The sequence below is a fragment of the Epinephelus moara genome, chromosome 5 (assembly GCF_006386435.1).
Source record: "Epinephelus moara isolate mb chromosome 5, YSFRI_EMoa_1.0, whole genome shotgun sequence".
Classification (NCBI taxonomy): domain Eukaryota; kingdom Metazoa; phylum Chordata; class Actinopteri; order Perciformes; family Serranidae; genus Epinephelus; species Epinephelus moara.
Genome location: NC_065510.1, coordinates 38,653,739 through 38,681,362, shown reverse-complemented (window position 1 = coordinate 38,681,362; position 27,624 = coordinate 38,653,739). Strand labels below are relative to the sequence as shown.

The following is a 27,624-nucleotide window of genomic DNA, read 5'->3' as shown; positions in this document are numbered from 1 at the left end:
TTCTGCTGCTATGACAACAGGAGCAGGCCTGCGGTTGGCTCACAGTATGATATTTGAAGTCTTGGGAATGCAGACGTTTCTCTGGTAATCGCTATGTGATTGACAGGTTAGTTTGCTTGGAAAGGTTTGATAAACACAGCAACTGATAAGCTGGTTCTTTTAATAGATAAGCAGAGTTATATTCTAATTTTCATCAACAAATCCCATTTAAAAAAAAGGAAAGAAATTAACTGATCATACAACAGCAAGTGTTGCCTGTGTAGCTAAAGCCTGACGGTGTAATCCTCTGTGCCACAGACCTCCACTGTTGTGCAAAAACTATTAAAGACACATTAGCGAGCCACACCTTTGCACTGGATGATGTGTTACTTTGTTACCATGAACACAGACACTGTGGTTAATATTAAGTCAGCCCCACATCCTGCTGCTGTAAATATTCACTAGATCATCAATCCAGTGCTGAAACTAGTCCCCTAAAAATGTACTGTTTCCTCCAGTTTAAGTAATTTACTACAAACTACAGTTCACAGTTGTCAGAGTAAATTATTGAATCTTTCTCATAAAATGTAACTTAAGTTGTGACCCATTTAAAAGATTTATATCTTCAGTGGGACAGAATGTGCTCTGGGGCCATAGAGCATCAAAGTTGGAGAGTATTGAGAAGAAAAGAACAGAATAACACCCTGTCTTTTCTTTTAGTTTATACTTAAGTTAGCAAAACAATCTCACAAATTCTCACAAGTAGAGCTGCAACAATTAATCAATTAATTTTCAAATTAATCATCATGTAATCTGATAATTAGTTAATCGGTAGGAGTATATATTTTTTTTTAAGAAAGAGAAGTTCAAAATATCTGTTTAAGGCTTCTTTAATGTGAATGTTGTATGGTTTCTTTACTCCTTTATGACAGTAAACTGAATATCTTTGAGGACGTCATCTTGCGTTAGGAAAGACTGATCTATATTTTGTAATTCCTGACATTTTATAGACCAAACAATTAACTGATTAGTCAAGAAAATAGTTGACAGATTATTTGATGATGAAAATAATTGTTAGTTGCAAACCCTACTTACAAGCTCCATTTAGTTGTTGAGCACTAATGCGTATCAATCCCCCCAAAAATGGTGCCCAACAAATGCACTATTAACTCTTTAAGGTTTGCTAAATCAACAATGCTGAGATGGTTGAGCAAATTATTCAACCTTTTTTAAAAATAATGAATATATTTGTGACCTGTGAAGATGTATGTCTTCAGTGGGAACCAAAAGACTTTTGGCAGAATGCCACTGACAGGGTAGGGAAGATAGAATATAGCATTTTGGTCTTTCTCTGGGATTTATTATCAGTGACAAAAACAAAGATTATCACTAGACTTATCCTTTAAATGTGAGAAAATCTGACCCAAATACATAATGTGTATCCCCCTTCAGATTGCCAATTTATGTATATGTAAGTGTGTCAAAATCTGATCCACATTCCACAAACGTTTCACCAAATTCAACAATAAAAAAGCATAATTGGAATGGACCTATGACTTCCTTGGCGTGTTTGGATTTGTTGACATGATCAGTTGCACCTCCATGACCTCCCAAGTCTTTGACCTCTCCCTGCAGCCTTTCTTTATCTGGTGTCAAAGGTCAACAGTCAGCGGTCAACGCTGTCTGTCACAGGCCAGACAGTAGTTGCTCAGACCACAGACTAAAACCACTAAACCACATCCAGACCTTGTGCTAAAACAAACGCCACCACCGCTGACCGCTGTGCAGCTTTTAGTGCAGTGTGTGAGAAAGGTCATTAATTACAAACAGCTCAACACAACCTTGAGCCCCGGGGGAGACTCCTAAAATGTTCCTACTTTTAAATGTGTGACACACAATAGAGAAAGTGTCCCAGACGCATAAACATCACAGTTTGACTAAGACGCTGTAATGATGCCAGCACCCAGGCTGCTGTGTTTACTCACATTGATGGTAAGTTTCTCTTTTGTCTGGCTGAGACACAAACATTCCCACACAGATGAGGCATGAAAGGCCATAGGGGCACTGTTTTTAACCTGCTTCTAATTAGTAACTGTAAGTTTGTGTGAGTCATCTGAGAGAAGAAAGTCATAGTAGAGAAACCGCTTGCGCAATGCTGCTGATATGCACATCGACAGGTATGCGCATGCATATATACACACACACACACACACACACACACATACACAGTAGTTCTTAACATTAAGATGCAGATGATATGATAAGATTAAATGGAACTCAGTTGCTCAGTTGTCAGTAGTTCAGACATGTTGTCAGTACATTCTTTTGAAGGTCAGTCTCAGCAGAATGGCAGCTGTAAAGTGTGACAGTGCTCGGAAGCAAACTCAAAATGTTGTTTTAACATTTTAAAAAAGCCTATGGTTTCATTAAGCTGGGCACAAAGGCAAAAGGAAAATTTGGGTTGTAAATGCTAGCAAATGCTGGCACTGGGCTGCATCGTTCAAACAGCTTTAAAGGCAATGTTGGTCCATGAAACATTCAAACTCTGCACTCCCTTTAAAAACACCCATCTGACATCCAGCTAACTCTGAGCGGACCGTTCCCAAAGGAGGGCAGTAAAACAAGCAAAGTCAAATGAAACAGCTGCTGTCATTCAACCCGCCAGTCTAATATAGATCATCATAACTGATGATGTACTCACAGTAAAGCCAGAAACAACATTAAATAGGGGAACTAAAATGTGCATGCAGACATTTGCAATCATACTCGCACACTTTGACACACCTGGAAAAACGTTGCAACTCCAACTTCTAATACTTTCATGTTTTGACTTTATATAAATTCATTAATTTCTACAATTTCTGCAAACTTCTTGGCCTTATAAAACCTTTCAACTACAGAGAAATTGGCCAAATTAAAGAATAAGGTTGCCATTATTCTAGATTTTTCCTATTGTCAATAAATCCAATGAAAAGATCAACACCAACAATGTGTGTGAACAATTCATCTCTGAAGAATTTCCAACGTCCATTCCCAGTCTGTGGCCTCAAGATCCATTTTCCAACTGGAGATGTAAAACTTTATTTATCAAACAGATAGTTACAGTCCTTGATTATGATTGGCTGAGCCGCATGAAAAAACCATTGTTAAATACTCAATAAACACACAGCTGTGACCACTTTACAACAGTATACTGCACCAATTAAGTGTTGTTTCAAAATGTCAAATTTTGTTGTGACTTTTGATTTACTGGGTGCGCTAAGAGTGGATAAGTGGTTGAAAGAGATGGACGGGATTGAGGAGGAAGATAAAAGAGAAAGGAGACACACTGGAATTAACACAGGAGAGGCTGAAGAGATGGAAAAGTGAAGAAACAAAGCTGGGACCATGTGATCCCTTCACTGTTTTAAGACCAGACGTTCCAAAAACAATCTGAGTTACTGATTTTAACACAATCACTTAAGTAACACTAACCCCTGTCAGCGTCACTGTGAAAAACAGGAAATGGCAGCGATGTGGTTTCAGCAGTTATGTTGGCCTGTGTGCAGGGCTGAACCGGTACATCAATGATCCACCTATCAGCCCATCCTGGTGTCTGTTGAAAGATCCAGAGTTTATCTCCAGCAACATTTGCATTAAACCCGCAAGAGGGATGCAACAAAACCCAACCCCCAATCAAGTGTTAATTTAGGAAGTCGTCTTTCAGCAAATCAAGCACTCCCAGGCACTGAATCTAAACATACCTGGGGGTCTTATTAACAAAGTGTGCGTCGATGTGCATATGGGATGCAGCGCTAAAGACAGTAACTTCTAACTGAAATCCAAATCATTCATCATCTGCCAGGATGAGAACGGTCAGAAAAACGTGATGCTGTCATTCAATCAATGCACAAAAAAACACAAAGATGTGGCAAAACCAAGAGAGCCTACAGGGATTTATGTTTGCGCAGCCAGTGAACCCACTGCGTCCTGTTGCTTCGTTGGAGAAATACCTGTCATTACTGCTGCAAAATCTACTGGCCTTTAGCTCCATCTAAAGCAGACAAAGTATACAAACAATCTATGCTAAGTTACCAGTGTAGCTAGCCTGCATGTTGTTAGCCAGTTATGCACTTTTTTACAGTGTTAGCTATATTGTCAATTACTGGTTTTTGTTACAGTGTAATTCAGTTATTCAGCAAGTGAGCCGGCTTCACTGTAACAAAAATTACATCACTGGCAAGTAAAAGCAGCTTGGGGAAAGTGAGCATATTATTTGTTTATGGTAGACACATATGTGCTTTTAATGTAACTGCAACTTGATGACATTTTTTTCCCTTTCTCCTATCATTGGGTTTAATAAAGCCTGTGGTGGTAAACTTCTTTGGCTCCACTGTGTCTGTATGTTGCTTTTTGGTAGAATGAATGATTATTTGTTATTGATAAATTATTTTTTATAAAACATTGCCATGCATATCTGGTAACCATTGTAAGGGGCATTGTGAAGCACTCTGCTCTACATCATACCCAACAAGGCCCTCTATATGTTCTCAAATCACTGTAACCCACAGGCGCTCTTGGGTTATTGCTTTTTAATAGTTCCTTAACACATATTAAAATTTCAAAGAAAGGCTAAGTCATTTCCTCAAACTGCTGGGCACTGAAGTTTTTCCGCACATTTACTCAAAAAGGAATAAATACTAAATTTTCTGGGGACTATTTTCATTAGCGTATTAACACACATTAGGTGATCTAGTGAATGTTTACAGCGGCAGGATTGTGTGTAGTTTGGTTTGACCCCAAACTACAGTGCCCAGGGCTCCATTCTGTTGTAACTGGCAAGGTAGGGAAAGTTTAATAAGTGAAAAACAATAATGTGAGCGCTGATGGGAGTGATTGTATGGCACCCAAAGGACTGCTGGGAAATGTGTTTTTCCATGCTTTATATGTCCTTGGAAACATAAGCTACATACACATGGTGTACTCTGGGGAGATTCAGACCGCTATATCACTGCTAAAATGTCTACACATGTTGCTGTTGGTCTCTTGGTGAGTGACATACCGTATGAAAGAAGAGTGTGTTTTACTCTGTGTGTGTGTGTGTTACATGTGCCTTTCTGTCTTAACAAATGTCTTGTTTAAGTCTTTGTGAGAGATTTAAGAAGGTATGAGTGTGTATGCGGAGGTGTATGAGTTATTGTCCTGCATAGTCTTTAGGGAGTGAGGGGAGTGTAATCTGAAGGAACAGCTAGGGGCCACTTCATAGCCAAGTCAAGCGTGTAACAGCCTCCACCCACCACACCCCTGCACGCACGCACACACACACACACACACACACACACACACACACACACACACACACGCACACACACACACACCTGCAGGATCCTACGCTGACTAGAGGGCCCAATGATATACTAAGTGCTCTAAATTTACAGACTTCACAGACACACAGGTAAACTGTCCCTGGACACTAATCCTGTGCAGGTGTGTGTGTGTGTGTGTGTGTGTGTGTGTGTGTGTGTGTGTGTGTGTGTGTGTGTGTGTGTGTGTGTGTGTGTGTGAAAGACTACATACATGAAAGTGTAAAAGTGTTTCATTATGTGGATTGAGAGTATATAAAGTGTAATAATGTATATGCCAGTGAGTTGACTTCCAGCACTCCCTATAAAATAAAAAACTAGACATGAGAGTGCCCCACTTACTTTTTATGGTCATGGAAAGAACCTCTGCAGCAGGATCCAGATGGGGGGTTAGTATATATCTTAAACCTCACTTTAAGAGTGGCTTGTCCCCAAAGCCCAAATCGTTCTAAGACACTGAAGGAAAGATAAGAAAAGAAACAAAAGTTATAGTGCTATAGTATTATATTATAGGGCACTAAAGTCTATAACTCACATCCCAAATATCAACACAATGCTCCTCTGTGGGAGTTTTACTACACTGTTGAGGGATTATATGTTTAATAGCTCAGGTTTTTTAGGATAACTTCCTTTCTTCCCAAGTGGCTTTCAAGGACAGAGAAGTGCAGAAAGAGAGAAAACAGAGTGCCTGAGCGCTTCACCTGCCTCTAGTCATAACATCACTCCTCTGCCTTCACACACCAGTGGTCTCAGTCATACATAACAGTTTTCGGCTGCCAGCCTGCATTACAATTCTTATCTAGCTTCGTCTACAGCACACATAAACATGGCAAAACATGTATTTTTAATACTTTTTAAACTATGGGCAGACCTGCTTCCTTAACCATAAGCATAACTTTAACAGGCACAGCTTGGTCAGAGCTGCAGGTGGAGTAAAATACAGTAGAGCCTGCAGGAGCGCCAAATGTGGTGTAAAATAAGAAAAAATACATTTAAAACTCCATTACCAGTAAAAGCAGAGCATACAGATTAGTAAAATACATGTAGACAGAGATAGATGAATACAAAAAATATGAAGTGTCATCATCACTTATCACTCAAAGTATCTTGAGAAAGTAACAGGAAGAGGAAGTCATTACAGCCTTGTCTCATTCACACCTCATAAAAGGCCAAATAACATTTTGCAGTGGTGAAAGAAGTATTCAAATCCTTTACTTCATTACAAGTACAATTTTTTTTAATCACATAAACTTTAAACTTAATGTAATAATAGAAAAACCATGTTAAATTATAAAATTAAAATTATGAAGAATGGCCACTTTCAAATTGTTATATATTTAATGTTATTGGATAATTATTATCACTGGTGCATTAACATGTAAAGAGCTTGTCAGACTTGTAGGTGGTCATATTGGAGCAAATTTCAAATACTTACCATGTATTTATATCATATTTTATAAGATGATCATCTGTTTGGATATATTAAGCAGGCACTAACTGTAGCTGTCAGAAAAGTGTAGTGGAGTTCAATGTATAACATTAACATCTGAAATATAGCGGATGAAGAAACAGAAAATGGAAAATACTCAAGCAAGTACCTTAAAATTGTTCTTAAGAACAGTATTTTCCACTTCTGAAATAAATGACCAGTAACCTGTTGGTGCTGGTGATACTGCTTCTAGGGACGTAAAATTTCTACCCTGATGGAAGCAAATTAATATTGCTGTTTTAATGGTGCTGGGATTTTGGTATATTCTTTATTCCATTATAGATTGTCATTTCTATACAATAAGTACAATTTTGAGGTATTTGTTTGCCTACTTGAGTGTTTCAGTTTTATGCCTCTGACATCCACTACATTTCAGAGGAAAATATTGTACTTTTTACATCATTATTTGGCAGCTTTAGCTACTTTTCAGATGAAGATAATGCATACCAAACAAACTGTATATGTATAATGCTACTTTTGCTGCAAAGGATCTGAGTAGGCCACTTCTACCACCCCTCACAGTCCACTGCATTGTATAAATGCTGTGTTTTTGTTACTAGTGTGTGAAGCAGCAGCGCCCTCTGCTGTCAGCACAGCACGTCACAGCGGATACGTCACCCGCCAGCGCTCTTTTCCCATTGGCCGCTTTCGGTCATGTGACCAAAACAGAATCATGGCGGCCGCTGCGGTCCGGTCGAGCATGGGTCTGACTTTGAGACTTTCTCGAGTTATACCGGACTGTAGTACATGTCCCTTATACAGGCTGAAGGGCTGTGGGAGCAGCGTGGGTAGTCCACAGAGGAGTGGCTCCTTTGACAGCTTCCGGACCATAAATCGACACTTGCAGACGAGTAAAGGTGACTGGTGCAGTTTGCTAACATCTTTAGCCTCCGTCAGAGGCTGCTTCTTCTCTCGGGATTATCTGTCCACGATAAGTCTTAATAAGTGCTAATTTTGTCGTACCAGAGTTTTAGCTGTTGTTTATGCCAGCAAAGTTTGGCTAGCAGGTGGTATAATGCTGTCAGCAGTTATTAGAGTTGAAAGTCCGCTCAATAACACTTGTGTAACTTTACATCAGCAGTCCCAGATGGGGTTGTGAAACTTCGTGCAACAAGTCAAACATTCTCCACATCCGGTACCGTCCGGAGGAGCTGATAGCATCACTGACAGCAGAAACACTCACACTCCTGTTCTTGCTTTTATGTGTTTTTAAAGGTCTTTACCACAGTGAGGAGGGGAGCTCCAATGCAGAGGACCCGGAGGATGTGTAAGTTTAAGGGGGGGGGGGGCTTTTATTGTTATTGTGAATCAATACGGTGATACGGATACAAACTGCACGACAGCTACAACTGTCAACCATTAAAACTGTGTAGTTAAAGTCTGTGGAGGCTACATTTAATCTCCAGGGGAAGATGGTTCAGATTGTTGCTGAGTCATGCTAAGCTTGCATTTTTTTTGGATCACATCACGAACATAGACTTATGCAGCATTTGAGTCAAGTATTTTTTTTTGCAGAAATGATAGATTTAAATAAAGAGTGTGACAGATTTAGGGGGAGTTTGTGACATCTAGTGGTGAGGATTGCAGATGGTAACCAGCTGAAATTTCTCCCAGTTAGAATTTCATCAGTGTTCATTGTTTAGAAGGTTTTTACTGGGAGCTGAGTTATACACAGAGGTCTCCTCCTCTTCAAAACAAACAGACCAGATGATTAAAAAAGGTAAAAACCCAGAAGAAAACAGTTTCACATTACTAATCAGCGTTTCTTCGATGATGTTCAGCATGTCGCCTAAAGGCTGCTAGCCCAGCACCTGCCAGTCAGTGCTCACCTTTTTTCTCTGATAACTTTATGTGTGTGGGCAGCTGGGGCTCAGAGGTAGAGCGGGTCGTCCACCAATTGGAAGACGGCTGAAATGCCAGACTGGAGGCTTCAAAACCACGGTCCACAAACCAGTGGGTGACATCACAGTCACTATAGCCATTATTGATACAGTTTATGGTAAAAACACTTTATAAAGCAGTTCCAAGTAAAAAGAAAGAGTGTTTTCCATGTCTGCCAATATCCTAAATCCTACACAGCGATCCTTTAAGGGTACACCTAAAATTATATTCCTTGCACAACAATAAATTTTTTAGTACAGGTTTTGTGGCTGCTGTGGCTCAGAAAGTGAGCGTCATCCATTAATCGCAGACTCCCTGGCTTTTCCTGTCCACATGTCAAAGTGTCTTTCAGCAGTGACACTGTACTATGAATGCTCCTGGTAGTGGTGCTTTCCTGTCTGACTAAGGATGAAAAATACCATGTCAGTTCAGTCCATTTACCATTTACTGAATACTGATAGTAATTGTGTACATAATATCAAATGCCTACCCCAGATACTTGCTGGGCTCTGTAAACATAATTTATTGACAGAGGATTTTGGAGGCGCCAACAGAAATCTGAACTTTAGCCAGCAGCTTTCGGTAGTAGACCCCACAAAGTAGTATTAACTGTGTGTAGCCAAAGTAAACAGTCACATAGCAAAGTTTTTTGTATGAGTGTGTGTGATCAGAAATCTTGTACTCAGTACACTGCATGGGTAAGTACTGAGCATGAAACATAATGTTACTCTACTGTCTATTTTGTGAGCATTTAAAGGGCAGAATGGTGACTGAAACTTTTTCAAAAACTGTCAGATAAGTTCAAATGTATGATTGTTAATAAAGCTAAATTGTGTTTTAACTCACTGCTGTTCAGGGTGAATGTGGTGTATATAGATCGGTCTGGCCAGAGGATCCCAGTGAAGGCCAAAGTGGGAGATAATGTCCTGTATCTGGCTCACAAGCATGGAATTGAACTGGAAGGTCAGCATTGAACACAGTCAAAGCTGTTTGCTAAATATTATTTGAAGGGTGGTTATGAGATATTATTGCTCATTATTTGTGTGTCTCTTTCATTCAGGAGCCTGTGAGGCATCGCTGGCCTGCTCCACATGTCAGGTATATGTGAGTGATGCCCATTTCAACAAACTGCCAGAACCTGTGGAGAGGTAGGTCTGCTGCAAACGATATCATCCTTAATGCTGACATTTGAATTTAAACAAAATGTGTGTACTGAGGTAAAAGACTTTTCACTGTAAGTACTGACAGATATTTTGGCGCTTTAGGGAGGACGACATGTTGGACATGGCACCCATGCTTCAGGAGAACTCCCGGCTGGGATGCCAGATTATTCTCACTCCAGAACTTGAGGGCATGGAGCTCACCTTGCCCAAAGTCACCAGGAACTTCTACGTGGATGGCCATGTGCCCAAACCTCACTGAGAAAAGGAGATGATGAAAGTTGGAGAAGAATGAGAGGGCGGCGCTGCAAGCTGGACACCATGTGTTCTGGTTGAGTAAGGGGGCGACAATGAAGAGATGCACAGCTAGGAGAGTAAAGTCTGTGGCAACTCCCAAGGCTTCTTGGCGGCTGACAAATTCCACAGTTAACCAATGACAGGACAGGCCTGCAGGTGACATCAGGCAGAGTCAGACACTATACGAAATTAATGGTTACTTCCAAAAAAACTGATGGTTTAACCAATGATGTATTCATTTATGTGGAGTATTCCTAGGCCAGTGTCAAGATGCCATTCAATCTCACAAACTGTTCTTTGTTAGAAAAACAAGAAAATTTCAGAGCCATTTTATGTTTGTTATACATTGCAGAGCAAGTTTTAACAAAGTTCATCTTTGTGCCGTTTAATGGAACATTCCTTGTTACAGCTCATGTACGCACAAGTATCACAAGATGTCCTCAGTCATTTCTGACGGTCCACCATTGTCACTCTGAATCACTAGTCAGATATTGTATGCATAGTATTTACTTTCATTTTATGTACCAAGTTCATTTGTAGGTGTTGTAATCACTAAACAATTAGCACCCGTTGACTATAGTTAGCACCTAGTCATAAACCTCAAATGATTTCTTCTGCATGGTACTGAAGCCAGGCACAGAAGAAGCAGCAGCCATTTATCATGATAAAGTGTATTTGAAAGACAGAAGGTGCCTGAAGCTTAAAGGGGTGGGCTGTCAAAGTAAACCAATATTTGCACTGTTGAAACTTACATTGTATCCACTATAAAGGCTGCAATACATTTTAAGGTGAATTGTGTTAAGTGTCAGATGGAAAATACATTTTAAAGCACCTCCTCACAGGTGCCAGTGATTAAGGCTTGATTAGTTGACCTGGTTCAGGTGTTCATTGATCCAGAGCAGAAGGGAGGTCTGTTTGAAGCTGGTGGGCTTCATGTTACCATGGGATGAGTTTACCACATCTACCCTTTACTTAAGTCTACTGTACTTGTCGTTACGCACAAATGTAAGTCTGTTCGGTATATCATGTCTTGAAATTACAAATATTTAAAGTGTGCAATAAAATCTGTTTTAAGAAGTTCTTGCTGAACATTGCTTCATTACCCAGCAACATTAAACACCACTGCAAGGACTCAAAGGGGACAAAAATCAGTTGTATATTATCTGAACGTGAATAATCAAAGCTAGTTCATAGCATTAGTAGTCAAAAAAATGTAACTTTTACCCAGCAAACATCTAAACAGATGTCGCAAATCGTGCTTTGCAGCAGCTACCAAGTGAAACTGGAACAGAGTGTGGGCAGCGCTTATATACCCCAGCAGGTGTAATCTAGCAAACTGAAAACAGCCGTGTAACTCCTCCTGGTCCCAAACACGCCCCATCACAGCAACCACCTCCAGCGGGCTGACTTCCCAGTAACTTAGCACACTTCATCATTTAGCTAGTTGATGATCGAATTGAAGATTTAAGGTGAGTAGTAACAGTTGTGCACAGCGATCAGGGGTTAACTGGGTGGACTTTGATAATGACCACATTGTGAACTGTTCCCTGCAGGCCCTAATGATAAAGACGTGGTTAGAGAGGCCATGACAGATCAGAATAATATTTTAACTTAAGTGTGAATACAGGGCTCGTTGTATGGTATGGCCATTTTACTTAAGGTACAGATTGCCCGTAGTGCCCTCGGGTGGATCTACAACTACAAGCAAACAATATGTATGCGTCAGATTGCCAATAAAGTACCGTACCATATAGTAATTCAAATTTAGTTACAAAAAACGCACTCTACACCGACTTAAACAGACCATCTTCACCCTTTTTTGTAGGTCTAGTCCAAAACATTCAGGCCTAAGTGAGACCACAGCCTTCTGATGCACATATGAGACAATACAGGTGGAAGAATATAACCTTACAGTCATATTCAGTTCTGATGTGTCAATATCCATCCGACCTACTTCTGCGCTCGCGACCCTCAAACTGCACCAAAACCATCAAAGTCTTCGACATTCAGTGGCTACATTTATGTTTTAAAACGCATTTAAACTGCAGCGAAAGCTCGACGTGTTGTTACAGTTCTTCCGGTGAGTTAAAATTTGATACATTTTGATAAAATGCGCCTTTTTTTACACAGTCGGCTTTATGTCATATGACAGCAAGACGTTGTTAGGCTTTTAAATAGCCCGCCAAGGTGACTTCAGATGATTCATGTTAGCCCATGTTGGCTATGACGCTAATAATGTTGGCCGTATTAAACATTTCATGAAAACTGGCAGCCTAACATCACTGTCACTGTCGGCCACAATTTGGAAACAAAAATTTTAAACACTGTAATAGCCCTAGCTTATCTGCTTTCTCTGTGGTATTGTAAAACACCAGCACCCTATGTAACTTGTTAGCTCAAATGTAGGAATAATATAAGTAAATATGAATATAGCTCAAATGGTGTAATATTCTATGTTTTAAATCCCATTCAGTCTCTAAAATAGTGGTTCCCAGCCTTTTTAACCCGTGACATCATAATATGAACCAATATTTACGTCCACTTCAACAGTTCAGTTGAGTAATATTTGTTCAATTGAGCTGGCCCTGACTCCCAGGTTGGGAACTAGTCCCACTGATCTAAAAGCTGTTTGTTTTTATGCTACAGACACTTCCTCAACATGAGCACAGGACCTAGGACACAAGCAGCCTTCATCCAGGGAACCCAGAGCATCATTGAACATGATGCCTCCCACTCAGCTCTCTTCTACCTTTTCCAAGAAGTTTCCAAGCTAGCATCTCCCATCCACAACAGCTTCCTGGACACAAACTCACCGTCCTCGTGGCTACATGAGACTTCTAGGCAAAGTTCTTTTGTAGTTAAAAAAGAGGAAGAGGATGCACATGCGATTCAAATCTCTAATAGTTCCCGCCAGCACAGATTGTCTCATATGTCGCCTCATAACCAGATGAAAAAAGTGAAGGAGGAAAGTCACAGCAGCAAGGTCTCAACTTCTGCTGAGCCACACCCTAAATGCAATAGCCCCTGGAAAGCACTGAGTCTGATCAATCTGCAGTGTGAGAGGCTCCTGCATCAAAGAGATGTGGAGGAGTCAGACCCATGTTTAGTGTCTTCCAGCACAAAAGTGGGTCATTCAATTGTTAAATCACCAACTGCAAGAGCAGATGTAACGTTAACGGATCAGGGAGTTGGGGGTGACTATGTAAGTGTTGAATGCACTTTGAGGCCATCTCTTCTTATCTGCGAGAGGCAAGAAATCCCAGCCTGTGTCAGTCTTGTGGAAGATGTGAGAGGGGACTTCAGTGGAGGAGCCAGTGGTTATAAACCACAGTGCTGTGTGAAAGACTCAGAGGTGAGCTGTTGTGTTCAGTCACAGACGGCTGAAAAATCAGGCACTGCTTCAGTGTTCAGTGTTTGCAGACAATTTGAGTGGAACCAGGAGTGTAAGGATTGTTTCTCTTCTGAACAGGATAGTTTGCATGTACCCCTCTCTGAAAATGTTTTGTCACAAACACACATCCCCTACGCATCCCTTCATGCCCAATTGACTTTTAGCTCCAGTGAAGGTGCACATGTAGCTCTGTCAAAGCCAGTACTAACACTAGACCACAATGCAAACCTTGCATTGACTACAGAGCCCCCTCGTGATACCCAGCTGCCTCCTTCAAGCTCTGTCCTGCCTTCTTCACAATCAGCATCACTTTTATTTAGTACTACAGAAAAGTGTCACTTACTTTCAAAAGAAGATGACAAAATCACAGCATCTAAACCAGAATGCTCACACGCCCTCACAGAGGAAAAATTTCCTCCAGTTGCAAAACTGATATCATCAAGCTGTAATGGAGAAACAAACCCTTCACCTTCCGAGACATCAAAACCCAAACCCAGGTTAGCGCAAAAGGAAGGAATTGCTCCTTCATCTGCCCAGCAGTGGAGAACCAAGACTCCTAGAAAACAACCACATCCTAGCCGGAGTGCTAATATCCAAGACCCAGACTTCCAGGGGGTGACGTTCAGGATTGGTACGCAGCTGGACGACAATATGGAACAGTGTCGGCTCCTCATTACTTCAAAGTACAGGTAGTAACTGATTCATTACATGTTTGCTTGGGCATTTAGAAGATGGGGATGAAAACTCACATGAATGGTGTCTGCTGCAGCAAGGAGCTCAGAAAGAGTGTGAGAAAACCGAGGCTGAGGACACGGATGTCCCAGAAATCCCTCAAAAGTAGCATCTCGGATGAGGAGAGTGACCTAACGTCCAGTGTTTCCAGTGAGTAACACTCAAGTCCCACTGTTCTGTAAAGCTTTATTTTGCCATTTTTATGGGCTTATTAGACGAGAATGTAGAGCCTCTGCAATTTAAACTTATCTAATTTTAAAATATACCTTATAATATGCCATATAATCATGTGAAGTTGATTTTTTACAGTATAGAGATCAAAATCACAATTTTGTCTCAGGGATTGAGCTGTAAAAGCTGTAGAACTTACAACACTTTCTATCCTGAGCCCCTCAGTTCAGGTAAGAAACAGTTCCACACAAAAATCTTTAATAGGGGAAATAAAAAGGAAAATCTAAAGAAGAGACTTCACATAATACAAATTAGCTACGTACGAGTACGAGTACTTTCATACACATGTTCGACATAAATTCTGCCATGTTACATGCTCAAAATGAATGCATCAGAAGCATTACTCTATATTGTAATAAAGTTGGTGTTGTTTGTATTTGCATGAAATACCCATTTGCTCCACTAGAGGACGCTACCACATCAAAACATGTAACTTGGCAGCGTCAGTCAGGACAGGTGGAGCACATTTGATGAATATTTAGGGAAACTATTGTGCAAACATCAGAAAAAACCATAATGGGTACCAATTAGTTCCCTTAAGACCAAGAAACAGAATATAAACTCAGCATGTAATTTTTACTTTCAGCTGCACAGCCAATGTTTTGAGTTGCTGTGTTTTCAGTAGCAGCAGTATCAAAATTTAAGTCATTTCAAATAATTGCAGTGATAAGCATCTTTCCTCCATAGCACATTTTATAAAAGAAACTATTGGGAAATTGCAAATGCTTCTCCTTTTGGTAAAAAAGGAACGTTAACATGTTTGTATTTCCAACATTCAGAGACCAAACAGCCGAGTATCTTCTGTGACACCACCCAGATATAAAGCCTTGTTAATTTATGTTGGTGATTAACAGCAAAATGAAACAAAAATGTTACAACATGTACACTCAATATACATGTACAGCTGTGTGCATTTTTTCACAAATGAGAAAATCTTTCACCTAGTGGACATTATTGTATTCAGTCAGTTTTTTTGTCACTTAATCTTTGAGTCATAAAATGATGCTAAAAATGCATAATACTCTTCCAGATCGTACTGTAGTATTCATCTTTTCACTAAAATGTAGCATTCATTTCTAAAAAAAAAAAAAAAAAAAACTTTGGTGGCATCAGAAGCACTTTGTGTATTTTGATAGAAAAGTTTTTTAAGTATGCTCCGTTCAAATTTACTGTAGCAATAACTTAATATAATGTTTCCTTTCTGTTTCATAAGAGGGTAAAGTCTGTGCATCATGCTGCACCAGGAAGACCCCCATGTGGAGGGATGCAGAGGACGGGACCCCACTCTGTAATGCCTGTGGAATAAGGTAGCTCATATTAACATTGCTGGCTGCTAAATGTTTTAAAACACATACAAGAAGCTGTTTGCAATGGCATATCTTTTAAATCAAGAGCGGAGCCTAAAGTCACATTTTGATGTAAATTACTTTAATCTTAACTATAAAGCAGATGTTCAGAAATATATTTCCACAGAGTTAGATTTTCCACATTGACTGTAAAATTGGGGCCAATAATGATTACCCCATGAAGATTGATTGCCCATATGGACTATGATTAGTCCATAAAGTAAATTATATAGACACATTATATTGTCCAAATTGTAATACTTATAAAGGATTAGATTGAATTTGATTGTATATAATTGTATCCAGGTATTGTTCGGTTTTCCCCTCATCTTTGTCAGTTTATTTTGCCTATCAGCAATCAACTGTAACAATAATGTAATGGCCACGGCCACAGAACAGTGACACAGCTCATCCATCAGCTCATTGTCGGCACTGTATTTCATTGGTGGAAGGGTGAAAGTCAAATATGTTTTACTTCTTTTCTTCTGTTGTATTCATAAAAAAGAAAAGAACTTGCAGAGGTACACTAAAGTAAATCCCTTTAAATGTGTACTCATTAAAGTCTCAATACCTGTTAACACAGTTTACTGCTTACATGAGATACATGACTGCACATTTGCAACAAATAATCTGAGGATGATTGTAGGAAACACTTGGTATTAATGTGTTGAATGTCTTGTGTTTTGTCTTTCATACCCTTAGCCTGTAAGTAATAAACACTAATTTGCCTCTGAAAAGAGGAATGATGCTGAGTCACTGTTAGAGTGATCCTAGATTGGCGGTTCAAACGGGGACTTTTCAAACATGTCACTGATAAATACTAACTAAGAAAAAAGTTTAATCACCACTGTAATTTTTTTCCTGTCTTGACCTTTGAAGGTATAAGAAGTACAGAGTGCGCTGTGTCAACTGCTGGCATATCCCTAGGAAAGAGGGGAACTCCAACTCATGCTGCCTGAAGTGTGGAAACTTTGTGAGGCTGACCTCAGCTCAGCGGAAACACACCACCTAGGGAACATACACAGAGCAAAGGTTTTTATCTCTACACACACTTGCACACAACAGTTCAAGACCACACTCTCTGCTCCCGTAGCTCTTCGTCCATGACCATTCACTACAGAATGCAAACATAAAAGAACAGCAGAAGCAGCTTCTTACATCTTACTCAGTTATTAAATTAGTGTCACTGCTTAAATGCTGTACCTCAGGAGACGACGCTTATTCCCTTCGGCTCTATGGCTGCCGTATACACCAGGGAAAAACATTAACAGGTGAAAAACATAAAAGAAAAAAAACTTGTAAAACTCTTAATGGAGGATGTCTGAAAAATGATCTGTACTTTGATCTTGACTGCCATGATCCCATTTGTGCTACCTGCTAACCTGTATGCATCGGATCTTATACGGTTGTTGGGGTTTATTTTTCTCTCTGCACGAGGAGGGATATAGTGATGACGCACAGACAGTTGATGTAGTATTAATAGGACACTGAAGAGCTACTGTAAGAAGTGGATGCATTCAGTGGAAAGTTTAGTCTTAATTGTTGACATTTTTCATCTAAATAGCTTCAGTGTTGCTTGTGTATTAATGTTCAACTGTGCCAGATGGCTGCAGTAGAAAGTTATTTCTGTACAGGACCAGAAACTGCAACCTGAGCTCAGTGCTGCATTCACTGTTATTAACTGCAGACACAATTTACTTCTCTTGACCTTGACTGCAAGACTGTCTGTTAGGTTTGTAGTTAAACATTTAGTCGCACAACTTAAACAAAGTTATTTGTTGTCTTTTTTTCTAATTGTGGTTGGTTTTGGTGGCTTATTTATTAAGTTGTTCGTTTGGGTTGTTGCCGGTTTAATTGGTGCACTAATTTCTTTAGCTGTGTTTTGTGTGAAAACAAATAACAATTTTTGTGTAAACTTGCATGGTGTTTGGTCTGTATTAAATTCTGTATGAAACATCCAATTTGTCTCCTGGTTCTTGCTAGGTATATAGGTAAGGCCTGCTCTTGATAGAAATCCCCTATGAGAACATGCAATGATTATAAAATGGTAGAATAGTTTCAGACGGGTATACACATATCACATAAAACTATACGGAGAAGCACAGGGAAGAATTGTTCATTAATGAGACTTCCCACAGTTTCCTCAGCCCACCCTGCAGTTCAGGCCCGTTTGCCAAGTGGGTGGCCTCACACGAATTGATACAGTGCAGCTATTATTTCAAAACGGATTACGTCTTCCTCTTATTTGAAACAGCCAGAGTTGCCTCTGTCACCACGTGCCAAACCATCCGGCAATGAGCAACACCGAAGGAAATGAGCGCTGTCTAAGCCAAGAACATAAAAGATAGAAACAAGCTCAATAAAATGAATGTGCTTGCTTTATTTTTACATAAGGCATATTTCAATCCAAAACAGACTCACCTGCTGTGGTCACTTAAATATCAACAGAAAACACTGAGCCTTAATGAATACCGGTGGATTGAGCCAGTAAACTACAGTACAATAAAATATATAGATGTAAAAATCAGATCTAGACCTGCATATTTGAAAAGCATCCAGTAAAGTGAAGCATTATGCAGCTGGATTTGGTCTGTTTTCAGTCCTTGTTATAAAAAAAATCAGAGATTGAGAGGAATAAAGGCCGCAGCAAACAGACTGAGAAATTAATTTATCCTGAATGCCATTTAAATGTTCAGGATGACTCAGCACTGGAGACTGATTATAGGGACTTTAATCTTTGATGATTTGGTGATGATGGCTGGACGTGCTCCAGGACTTATGTCACCTGATGTGCACTGTGTTATGTGAGCTTGCATGGTCTGTTTGATTGTTTGTTTTACAGATTTTTAAATCTATTTTATATGTCTGTGGATCTTGTGTGCATGTCTGTGTGTGTTCCATGAAACTGAGCCAGAATAAAGCAAGAAGAGAGCTAATCGTGTTTACCATAGAGGAAAATGCAAACAAGTGGTATATAAAATGACTTTAAGACGTTTGAGATCAGTGGATAACATTGATATTTTACCTGCAAGTATCATACAATGATATTTAGTGAGAACTATAGTTTCAAAGTTGTTGTTTAGATGAAGACAGGCTGCTTGGATGAGGAGGAGGAGGAGGAGGAGGAGGAGAAAGTTTAGAGTGGGAGGCTAAAAAGTCTCAGATGTAGTCAGATGCGCAACTTTTTTTGTGAATGAAAGGGGAGAAGGGGGTCTGCGCCTGTCCTGCCCCAGACAGGCGAGATTCACGCCTGTTGGGGCCGCCGTGCCACCGGACACTCCGGACCATGACTTTGGACAGCAAACTCATGGAGGAGACGGACATTGACGTGGAGGGACAGACGGACAGGGATGAAGATGTGAAGAACACAGGTTTTTCAGTGATAAATGCGGGTAATTCAGGCTTTGAGCAGAGCGCTGCATCCTTCACTCCTGAGGTGCGGGAGGAGGGAGACTTTGCAGCCCGGTTACAGGATGGTCCAGGCAGGAGAACCGCCTCGGTGAAGCCCCCGTACTCTTACATCGCTCTCATCACCATGGCCATCCTCCAGAGCCCGAAAAAGCGACTCACCCTCAGTGAGATCTGTGATTTTATCAGCCAGCGCTTTGTGTATTATCGTGAGAAGTTCCCTGCGTGGCAAAACTCAATCCGTCACAACCTGTCCCTGAATGACTGCTTTGTCAAAATGCCCCGGGAGCCTGGGAATCCTGGGAAGGGAAATTATTGGACCCTGGATCCCATGTCGGCTGATATGTTTGAAAACGGGAGTTTTCTCCGGCGGAGGAAACGCTTCAAAAGGCAACATTTCTATCTGGGAGCGCTGAAGGACTCTGGAGCGAAGGAGCGCAGCCTGATGCCAGTTTTTCCTCTCCTCGGAGCGCACGGGATGACTTCTTGTCTCCAGGGTCCTGATTTGTACCAAGACCTGGGTTTAAGGAGTCGTTTGAGCTCACACACAAGTCCCAGCATCCCACCTGTAAGCAGCATCATACCTGCACTCTCCTCGCTCCTCTCCAAGAATTTCCCCTCATGTCTAACCTTTGAACATTTCGACTATGGACGCTGCGCCGCGGTCCCATCTCTGGCTCCAAACTGCTCCTTCATACCTCCTGTCTCGCTGCATGGAGTGATACCCAGCTACCCTGTTTCTCAGCTCTCCAATTTTCCCACTGGGATCATAAAAGTTCCGTCTAATTTAATTTGATGTAGTGACCCCCGCCTGTCTTGAACGGAATCTTCTTCCTCTCAGCCTGAGAACAAACCTCATGGTACATTGTGTAAAATACAGTTTTTAATGATGGCAAACAGGCCTCCATATTCAGCTATTTGTTTTTGAAAACTGGTTTTGTACAGTTCTTTAATATGTTTGGAATAAAACGTGATTGAATTTACAGTCTGCAATTTGAATTAACAGGGTTTATCATCATCATCATATACTATCTAACAGGATTTTTCTTTTATCATTTTTTTTTTAACATATTTTTAGTCTGTGAGGAGACCAGACTTCAGACACATTTGTGCAAAATAAAGAGCACAAGGTTTTTTTTCTTAATAATAATAAATAAACAAAAATAAACAATGTATTAATTCCTGAAATAGTTCCACACAACTGATAATATTACAACATCATCAATAATAATATCAGATTATTTTGGGGCAATTGTGTCTCTGTTTTTAGAGATTAGAATGAGGAAAAAAATAAGCCTAAAAATAAGATCATTGAACAACAATTATTTGAAGCAACAATCCAATTTGCAGCTTTTAAGTAAATGTTCAAGGCCTACGGATTTAAACAAATTGTTCAGATGTGACGACATCACTGCGTTTATTCTGCTGTGGATGATTAATAAGATGTAAACACGAGATCACAACACATCTGATCTTGTGTACATTTGATCTCCCCCTCCTTTGTTTACTGATTGAGTGTGACTTCCTCCACAGTATGTTTGAAAGAGGTCCTGCTTTAAAAACAGGCCTCTGTGCCACAGCACGCGATGGTCCTGTCAGCCTCTGCAGCCTAAATGAGCAGCACATGACCGCAGCAGTGTTCAGCATGACTATCAAATACATGTGGTCGGCTGGCCGTCAGGTATTATTGAAACTGCACCGCTGGCTTTAATCGGACGTGCTTGGTGGTGTTTGTTGTGTTATGTTGAAATATGAGCGGCAGACGTGCGCCTGCTTTTAGGGAGGAAGGATTCTGGTCGTTTGATAACTTAAAAAAAAACCCACTTAGCCTAATCATGTTTTTATTTAGGTAATGTAAATGTATGAGCAGGGAAATATACAGAAACATAAAAGGTAAAGTCATTATGCAGAATGTCAATTTTAAGAGAGGCATTTATGTGTATTATCACTATTTTAATGCTGTAGCTTAAAGTGGAGTCTAATTGTTAGCTCATTCTGTATAAATACATACAGCTCTTCATATAGTGTGCATGAGCAAAATGTTTTTTGTAAATGAATGATGGACTCCATCTGATGGTTATAACTTATTTATTTTTTATTATTTATTTAGCAGAGGCAATGCACAATACATGTGCTATACCAGATAAAGCTGAAAAGCACATTTTTAAAATCAGTATTCCCTGGGCAAAGGCCACTTGTGATGTGCAGTGTGCAGAAATTAAAAAAGAAAAGAAGAAAGAAATTACAATCATCCTGGAATCATCAGACGAACAAGGCACACACAATCAGCAAACCCAACGCCATTAATAACATTTTATCACCAGCAAACCCAAATTGATTAAAGTACATTTACACATTTATAAAAAGTTTGTATCTGCGTGTTTGTAAGAGATTAGTCAGTGTGAAACAGGGTGAATGTGTATAGGTCTAATTCAAACAGTAAAAATACCTCGACATCAGTATGTAGAAGCAGTATTGTGGTTAAATGAGAGATGAGAAGAAATTTGCTGTGTGATTATTCTTTATCTCCTTTCCTGCAGTGTCCTCCTGCCATTAATGCAAAATAACACTCCTTACAAGAAGAAACCCATAGGTGTACAGGCATTTATTTCAGCTCATCAACAAGTTTTTACAGTCTTTCTTTTTTTTTTGTACTGTAGTTACATCTATCCACTCTAGAGGAACATGTAGAGGAAATCTCTCTCTGGATGTAGCCACTGGCGTAAGGGTGATGTGGCTCATCTGTAAACAGCTGCTCACCACCTAAACAACCAACCAATAACCCCTCAGGGAGCAGTTTGCTTTTCCTGGCACTCTCAGCCATATTTGGGTTTTATTCAATTACAGCCCACATGCACACTCCACGCTCAGTCCTGTTCCCCTCTTTGAAAAAAAATCTCTAATATCTCTATGGAGTGTGGCCCATTAAAGCCAGTCAGTGAAGTGTGAGTCAAACTGCAGCATGAGCCCTGCGACAGGAAGTATGATGGAGTGTGTATATTTGAAGAAAGGGGGGACCCCTCTCTGATCCATAAAACCTGGACTGGACAGATGACAGAGACGTATAACAGCAGAGCCACCCAAGAGCTCATAATCTACCCACATGTCTGTAAAGAAAGAGAAAGGCTTTGTTTAAGTGACAGTCTTTGTCCACAATGAAGGGAAAAAAAGTGCTCATTATAAAAACCTGCTCATTGTAAGTCAAAATTACAAGTTAAAAAGTCAAAATATTCCCATGTCTCATATTTCAATTTAATACACCAACACTTTTACTCATACATTTATTTAAATCATAACTAACCTTTCATCTATTTCTCTCCATTTTCCTGGTGACAATGGATATATAGGCCTAATACAAAAGTGCAAGTACAAACGTGAGTGTGACATTTTGAAGGCAGAGAGGACAGACAAATAGGTCAAGGTAACAGTCCAGTTTATTTCTTCTGCTAACTTTTCATCCAAACAGCCACGCTCAGAATTGCTTGATGGATCATCGTCTCTCTCTCAGAGGTGTGGATATCAGGGCTTTGAAATAGGACCACAACAGAAGAATGAAATGAGACAATTGCAGAGATAGTCAAACTTTCTCCAGCTGTTTTTAGCCCCCAAACAAGCAGACACTGACAGCGGCCAACGCACAGAGCCAGAGACATGACGTAATCAGCTCACCCTCAGTCCCCCATTATCTCATCCAACACATTTGAGATTTTTTCTTTGTGTGTTTGTGTGTGTGTTCAGACCATAGACTGTAGGTTCAGACTGCAATTTCTTGGTCAACAAATGACACATGTGAGGTGGACCAAGAGCAAAAACCAGGACTGCTGGGCTCAGTGACATTCTTTGATGAAGGGACATTTGGATTCAGTTAACCCCTCTTTTAATTCTCCTGTGACTTCCTCCTGGCACTTGTGCTGTTTTCTTTGTTGGGATCTTTCCCTCCCTGTGGCCTACCACCTGAACTCTTAACATGACCTAAAGGGTAATTTCACACACACTACAAAATACATATTTTATCACTCAGCCTATGGTGTCTAGGCATAACAATATTTTTAATTTCAATTCAGTTAATTTCCTGGATAATCCACTCCACATTTTTACAGTTATGCTGCTTGCTGCCCTGTGAGGCTGCAGTTAGGGATAGTGGTGTTTTGAACCAAATGTTACAGGGAATGTGTCATCATCAACAGCGAGTCAGCCATTTGGAAGAATAAAGGAAAGAGTGCCATCCGCTGGCTGTTTACCGTTAGTTTCAAATGGAACTGCCAAACTAACAGATAACACAACAACATCACATGTAGGCTAGTATATAAATGATGCAGTTAGGCACAAAGCTAAGCCATTGTTATGTATTTTATTTTGCTGGATATCGGTAGATTATTATGCATGATCCACCAACGTTTTGTTAGCATCTAGTTAGCATTATATTAGCCAGCTTGAATCAGTCACATTTACATGCACAAAATATTCAGATTTTAGCCCTTATTCTTAAAGAGACAATAATCCTACAAAGCTGTTGACAAGTCTAATGAAAATGAATATTCCAATAATATTCCCATTTTTATGCAGCTGTACATACATGTCTTTACATTTCGTTTATCGTGCCAAAATATAGAACAGTGGATTGGCTGAAGCTGCTTGTTATTTTGCTCTGAATCAACAAATTTTTCAAAGTTTCCTACAGGTGGCAGACTTGTGAGATCATGTGAACACATCCTCCCTCTTTCATTCCTTCGACCACCTTCTGGCCGGTGTTGTGATATTTGCACATATACAAACACCTGTTCATATTTAAGTCTTTCATGATGTTGACCACCGTAGTTTACCTACATGCTTGGTACACAGAAGAAGTTTCAGCTCTGCAACCTCACTGCTAGATATCACTAAATCCTACATACAAATGACCATAAACCCATCGACACACATTGAATATATTAGGTTGCGTTAAGGAGAGACAGTTAGCCTGTAAAAACATGCCAGTTTGGTAAGAGTCAAAGTTGTTTTTCAACCCAACCTGTTTGTCTACTGGAAACGGGAAACACACTTTTCCCACTTCTCTTTTAATCAGAAAAACAACACTTTCTTTTTAAACATCATCAGTACTGGGAAATCCTATGAATTTGTGTTCGAATTAGATAAGAAGATTAATACCACTCATGTCTCATGAAGTGTGGAGTTAGAGCCAGGAGACTGTTAGGTTATCTTAGAGACTACAAACAGGGAGGAAAGAGATTTCCGAAACCTGCACACCGACACAGATAAAGGCCACAAAACAACACTTTTTATCTGGTTGATTGAACTGTATACACACAGATATATCATCTTACATGCTGTGACTACTTCTTGATAAATGGTGACCAGGCACAGGGAATTTCTAGAGTCTTGTTGTCACCATAGGGTTGCAAGGCAACCAGTAGAGACTGCCCTGGATTGTTTAACCAGTTACTGCTGAGAAGCATCTACAACCAGACTCAATGTATTAATAATAACGATGCAGACATGTAAAAAACATTTAATTAATGACTTGACTGATTTAATGTTGTTGGTTCACTACATGAGGCACTTGTGACCCTTTATTAATGACCTTATTAATATTTGCAACACAGAATTGAGCCTTTTTTAGTTTATTACGAGAGACAAGTTTTCCAAAGCGTAGCTCAGATAAAAAGAAATTTAAGAAACCTGATACCCAGGATTTTAGGTCATTGCAGCTATTTTCTACAATTAGGAAACTTTATTTAACTGGTTTATGTTGTGAATAGGGCGGCACGGTGGTGTGGTGGTTAGCACTGTCGCCTCACAGCAAGAGGGTTGCCGGTTCGATCCCGGGTGTGGGAGCCCTTCTGTGCGGAGTTTGCATGTTCTCCCCGTGTCAGCGTGGGTTCTCTCCGGGCACTCCGGCTTCCTCCCACAGTCCAAAGACATGCAGATTGGGGACTAGGTTAATTGATAACTCTAAATTGTCCGTGAGCGTGAATGGTTGTTTGTCTTTATGTGTCAGCCCTGCGATAGACTGGCGACCTGTCCAGGGTGTACCCCGCCTCTCGCCCGATGTCAGCTGGGATAGGCTCCAGCCCCCCCGCGACCCTCAAGAGGATGAAGCGGTTAGAAGATGAATGAATGAATGTTGTGAGTAATGTGTTAATCCCATACTGTAAGAAGTGACTCATTAAAAGATCCACTTCCTGGTTGGAGCAGACCTAAAAGAAGTTTGGTCATTTATTTCCTGGGAAATGTCAGAAAATCTGATTTGGGTCAAACTTTGATCACATCAGCCTGGTGGAAAAATCCTGCCAGCTGAACCTGTGTTTTTGTATACATCAGTACATGTTGACTGAATGTCTCTGTGTCATTTCAGGTCATTACAACCATTTTCTAGAGTTACGGTTTGGCTTTCAGAAAAAGCACAACTAGTTTGTTTTTCACAAGTGAGTTAGGTATTGTTATAATACGAGTCACTTTTGTATTTCCATTGAAAACAGGGGATAGTTTTCTGAAGAAACAGAAATTTCCCTGACCTTATAATTCAGAAAACCAATAAAGAAATCTTACACCTCATTTTTTTAAAGTCTTGTTTATTCTTTACATGTAGTAAACAACATAAACTCCATAAAATGTTAGTACAGTGTCATGTCATCAATCAGAATTAATCATTTGAATGGATGGTGTAAGTGATCATAGCATTGATTGCACACCATTATCCAACACATTTAATATATGTACTGTAAGTATATTGCATTCATATATAGAAATGTATATATTTTACACATCAGGTTACAAAAATTTCTTGTACAGCCACATTGAAAGGTGTCGTGTCAAGTAAAAACAATGGAGTTTTACTCTCCAATGCCCTGTATGACCTCATTGTAGCTGAACAACCTACAGGCTATCTGTTCAATTTCACTGTTCTTCCCACACTCCATAAGACATGCAAAGCAACCGTCATCAATGTAGGCCACGTCTGAGTAGCCACTGGGTCCAGGGTTAATGACCCAGGGTTTGCTCCATGCATTTACATTTTGTTCGCCAGGAGATCTATTCAGATACACTCCTAATTTAGTCCTTTTGGACTTACTGCTTGGGTGAGTGAAGAGCAACCACTTGTTTGGGCTCTGGTTTTGGTTTCCCTCTGTATCCTCAGCTTCACCTTGAGCTGGAAAGGAGACTATACTTTCATGACAGCCATTAACTGTTTCCACAAGTTTTATAGCACCGCTCAGGTTGGAAAAACTATTTCCATTATTTTTACTCACAGCTTCCTCTCGATGGTCTCCCTTAGTACGGGCATTGCAGTAGATAATGCTTTGGTTTTTATCATCAATAAACTCTGCCATTTCACATTCAAGTGACACATTTTTAAGCATCTTGCCAAAGTGCCATGTTTCGCCCTTATTGTCACTGTACAGGGCGAGTGCATACGGCTCAGTGCGAAAACATCCTATACAACATGAGTGGGAGCGAGACGCATAAGCATAAACTGGGACAATCATCCTATTGGTCTTTGTTTGAAGACCATGACCCGGGCCAACAGCAAATGTGGCCCATTGCTTGATTTCAGGCAGTCGGTCAGTCAAATCAGTCACATCACTCCAACTTTGGCCGGCATCTTTGGTTGTAATGTAGCAGAGACGAGCCTTGTTGCAGCCCAAACGTCTCTGCCACTGCTCTGAGACAGTGCCCTCAACACAGATGAAAAACAGAAAGAGTGTTTTGCTGGTCTTCTCATAAACCGGGCAGGGATTCATAGGACGGTGTCCACAAAGCTGAGCCTCGCTCACCAGTTTCATCTCGGACCACTAAAAAAGATATTACACAAAAGGTAAAAAATAATGAATATAGCATGGATGCGATTGAAAAAAGGTCATCAAAAGTAATAATAAAATAAAATATCCGCTTGAAATGATTACCTTCACTTCTAAAGTGGTTTCATCCTTTTCCAGCTTTCCTGTTGCCATGACCAACGCCACTGAGCTGTTATCATTTGAAGTCCTCCGCTTCTCTGCAAAGGCCATGAGGATTTGACCGTCTCTGTCATAGAAAAGAGCAGGAATCCTGTACACTTCTTTCTCACGAGATCCAAAAACAGTTTTCCTGTCTATCTTTGGTCTCATGCGTGAGTGTTGTTTGCCCATGGTTAAATCAGACGATGTATAAGAAAGAAAGAACTGCAACTTTCTCCTCGAGGATCATCAAAAAATGCCCACTGGTTGGTTTTTATCAGGCTGAGTGGTGCAGTCTGTGAGTGAGGGAGGAGTCTTTATTGTACATCCTGAAACTAGCCAAAAAGGATAAGGACTTTGAGCTGAAAAATGATACTCTCGAGTTAATTTCCTTCTTCCCTCTCCTTTTCTCAGTGACAAAATGAAGGCAA

The 27,624-nt window shown here is 40.2% G+C and overlaps 5 protein-coding genes across 5 annotated transcripts in view; 4 read left to right on the top strand and 1 right to left on the bottom strand.

The window, feature by feature from the left end:
* Nucleotides 1–27,624, top strand: part of LOC126390053 (heme oxygenase-like) — a 160,006-nt gene that overhangs the window by 79,995 nt on the left and 52,387 nt on the right. The gene's annotated exons all lie outside the window — the stretch shown is intronic.
* Nucleotides 7,461–11,225, top strand: fdx2 (ferredoxin 2). The gene is made up of 5 exons (XM_050044147.1): nt 7,461–7,667; nt 8,026–8,077; nt 9,548–9,654; nt 9,752–9,839; nt 9,957–11,225. Exons 1-5 carry the CDS (start codon nt 7,484–7,486, stop codon nt 10,111–10,113), a joined length of 588 nt encoding a protein of 195 aa, XP_049900104.1. The 5' UTR covers nt 7,461–7,483; the 3' UTR covers nt 10,114–11,225.
* zglp1 (zinc finger GATA like protein 1) lies at nt 12,808–17,689 on the top strand. Its single transcript, XM_050045428.1, has 5 exons — nt 12,808–12,994; nt 13,943–14,228; nt 14,309–14,421; nt 15,716–15,809; nt 16,728–17,689. Exons 1-5 carry the CDS (start codon nt 12,808–12,810, stop codon nt 16,858–16,860), a joined length of 813 nt encoding a protein of 270 aa, XP_049901385.1. The 3' UTR covers nt 16,861–17,689.
* Nucleotides 19,034–20,193, top strand: LOC126390051 (forkhead box protein D1-like). The gene has a single exon (XM_050044143.1). It carries the CDS (start codon nt 19,042–19,044, stop codon nt 20,050–20,052), a length of 1,011 nt encoding a protein of 336 aa, XP_049900100.1. The 5' UTR covers nt 19,034–19,041; the 3' UTR covers nt 20,053–20,193.
* Nucleotides 25,812–27,466, bottom strand: LOC126390049 (sialidase-3-like). The gene is made up of 2 exons (XM_050044136.1): nt 27,161–27,466; nt 25,812–27,049 (listed from the first exon to the last, which is right to left on the bottom strand). Exons 1-2 carry the CDS (start codon nt 27,383–27,385, stop codon nt 26,090–26,092), a joined length of 1,185 nt encoding a protein of 394 aa, XP_049900093.1. The 5' UTR covers nt 27,386–27,466; the 3' UTR covers nt 25,812–26,089.

Excerpts from the sequence above, each read along its gene's own strand:
- fdx2 (XM_050044147.1), top strand. The coding sequence starts at position 7,484 with ATGGCGGCCGCTGCGGTCCGGTCGAGCATGGGTCTGACTTTGAGACTT. Across the intron at positions 7,668-8,025 it reads ACACTTGCAGACGAGTAAAG|GTCTTTACCACAGTGAGGAG; the intron begins GTGACTGGTGCA and ends GTGTTTTTAAAG. Across the intron at positions 8,078-9,547 it reads GCAGAGGACCCGGAGGATGT|GGTGAATGTGGTGTATATAG; the intron begins GTAAGTTTAAGG and ends ACTGCTGTTCAG.
- zglp1 (XM_050045428.1), top strand. The coding sequence starts at position 12,808 with ATGAGCACAGGACCTAGGACACAAGCAGCCTTCATCCAGGGAACCCAG. Across the intron at positions 12,995-13,942 it reads ACATGAGACTTCTAGGCAAA|AGGAAAAATTTCCTCCAGTT; the intron begins GTTCTTTTGTAG and ends ACGCCCTCACAG. Across the intron at positions 14,229-14,308 it reads CTCATTACTTCAAAGTACAG|CAAGGAGCTCAGAAAGAGTG; the intron begins GTAGTAACTGAT and ends TGTCTGCTGCAG.
- LOC126390049 (XM_050044136.1), bottom strand. The coding sequence starts at position 27,385 with ATGGGCAAACAACACTCACGCATGAGACCAAAGATAGACAGGAAAACT. Across the intron at positions 27,050-27,160 it reads AAACCACTTTAGAAGTGAAG|TGGTCCGAGATGAAACTGGT; the intron begins GTAATCATTTCA and ends TATCTTTTTTAG.
- LOC126390051 (XM_050044143.1), top strand. The coding sequence starts at position 19,042 with ATGAAAGGGGAGAAGGGGGTCTGCGCCTGTCCTGCCCCAGACAGGCGA.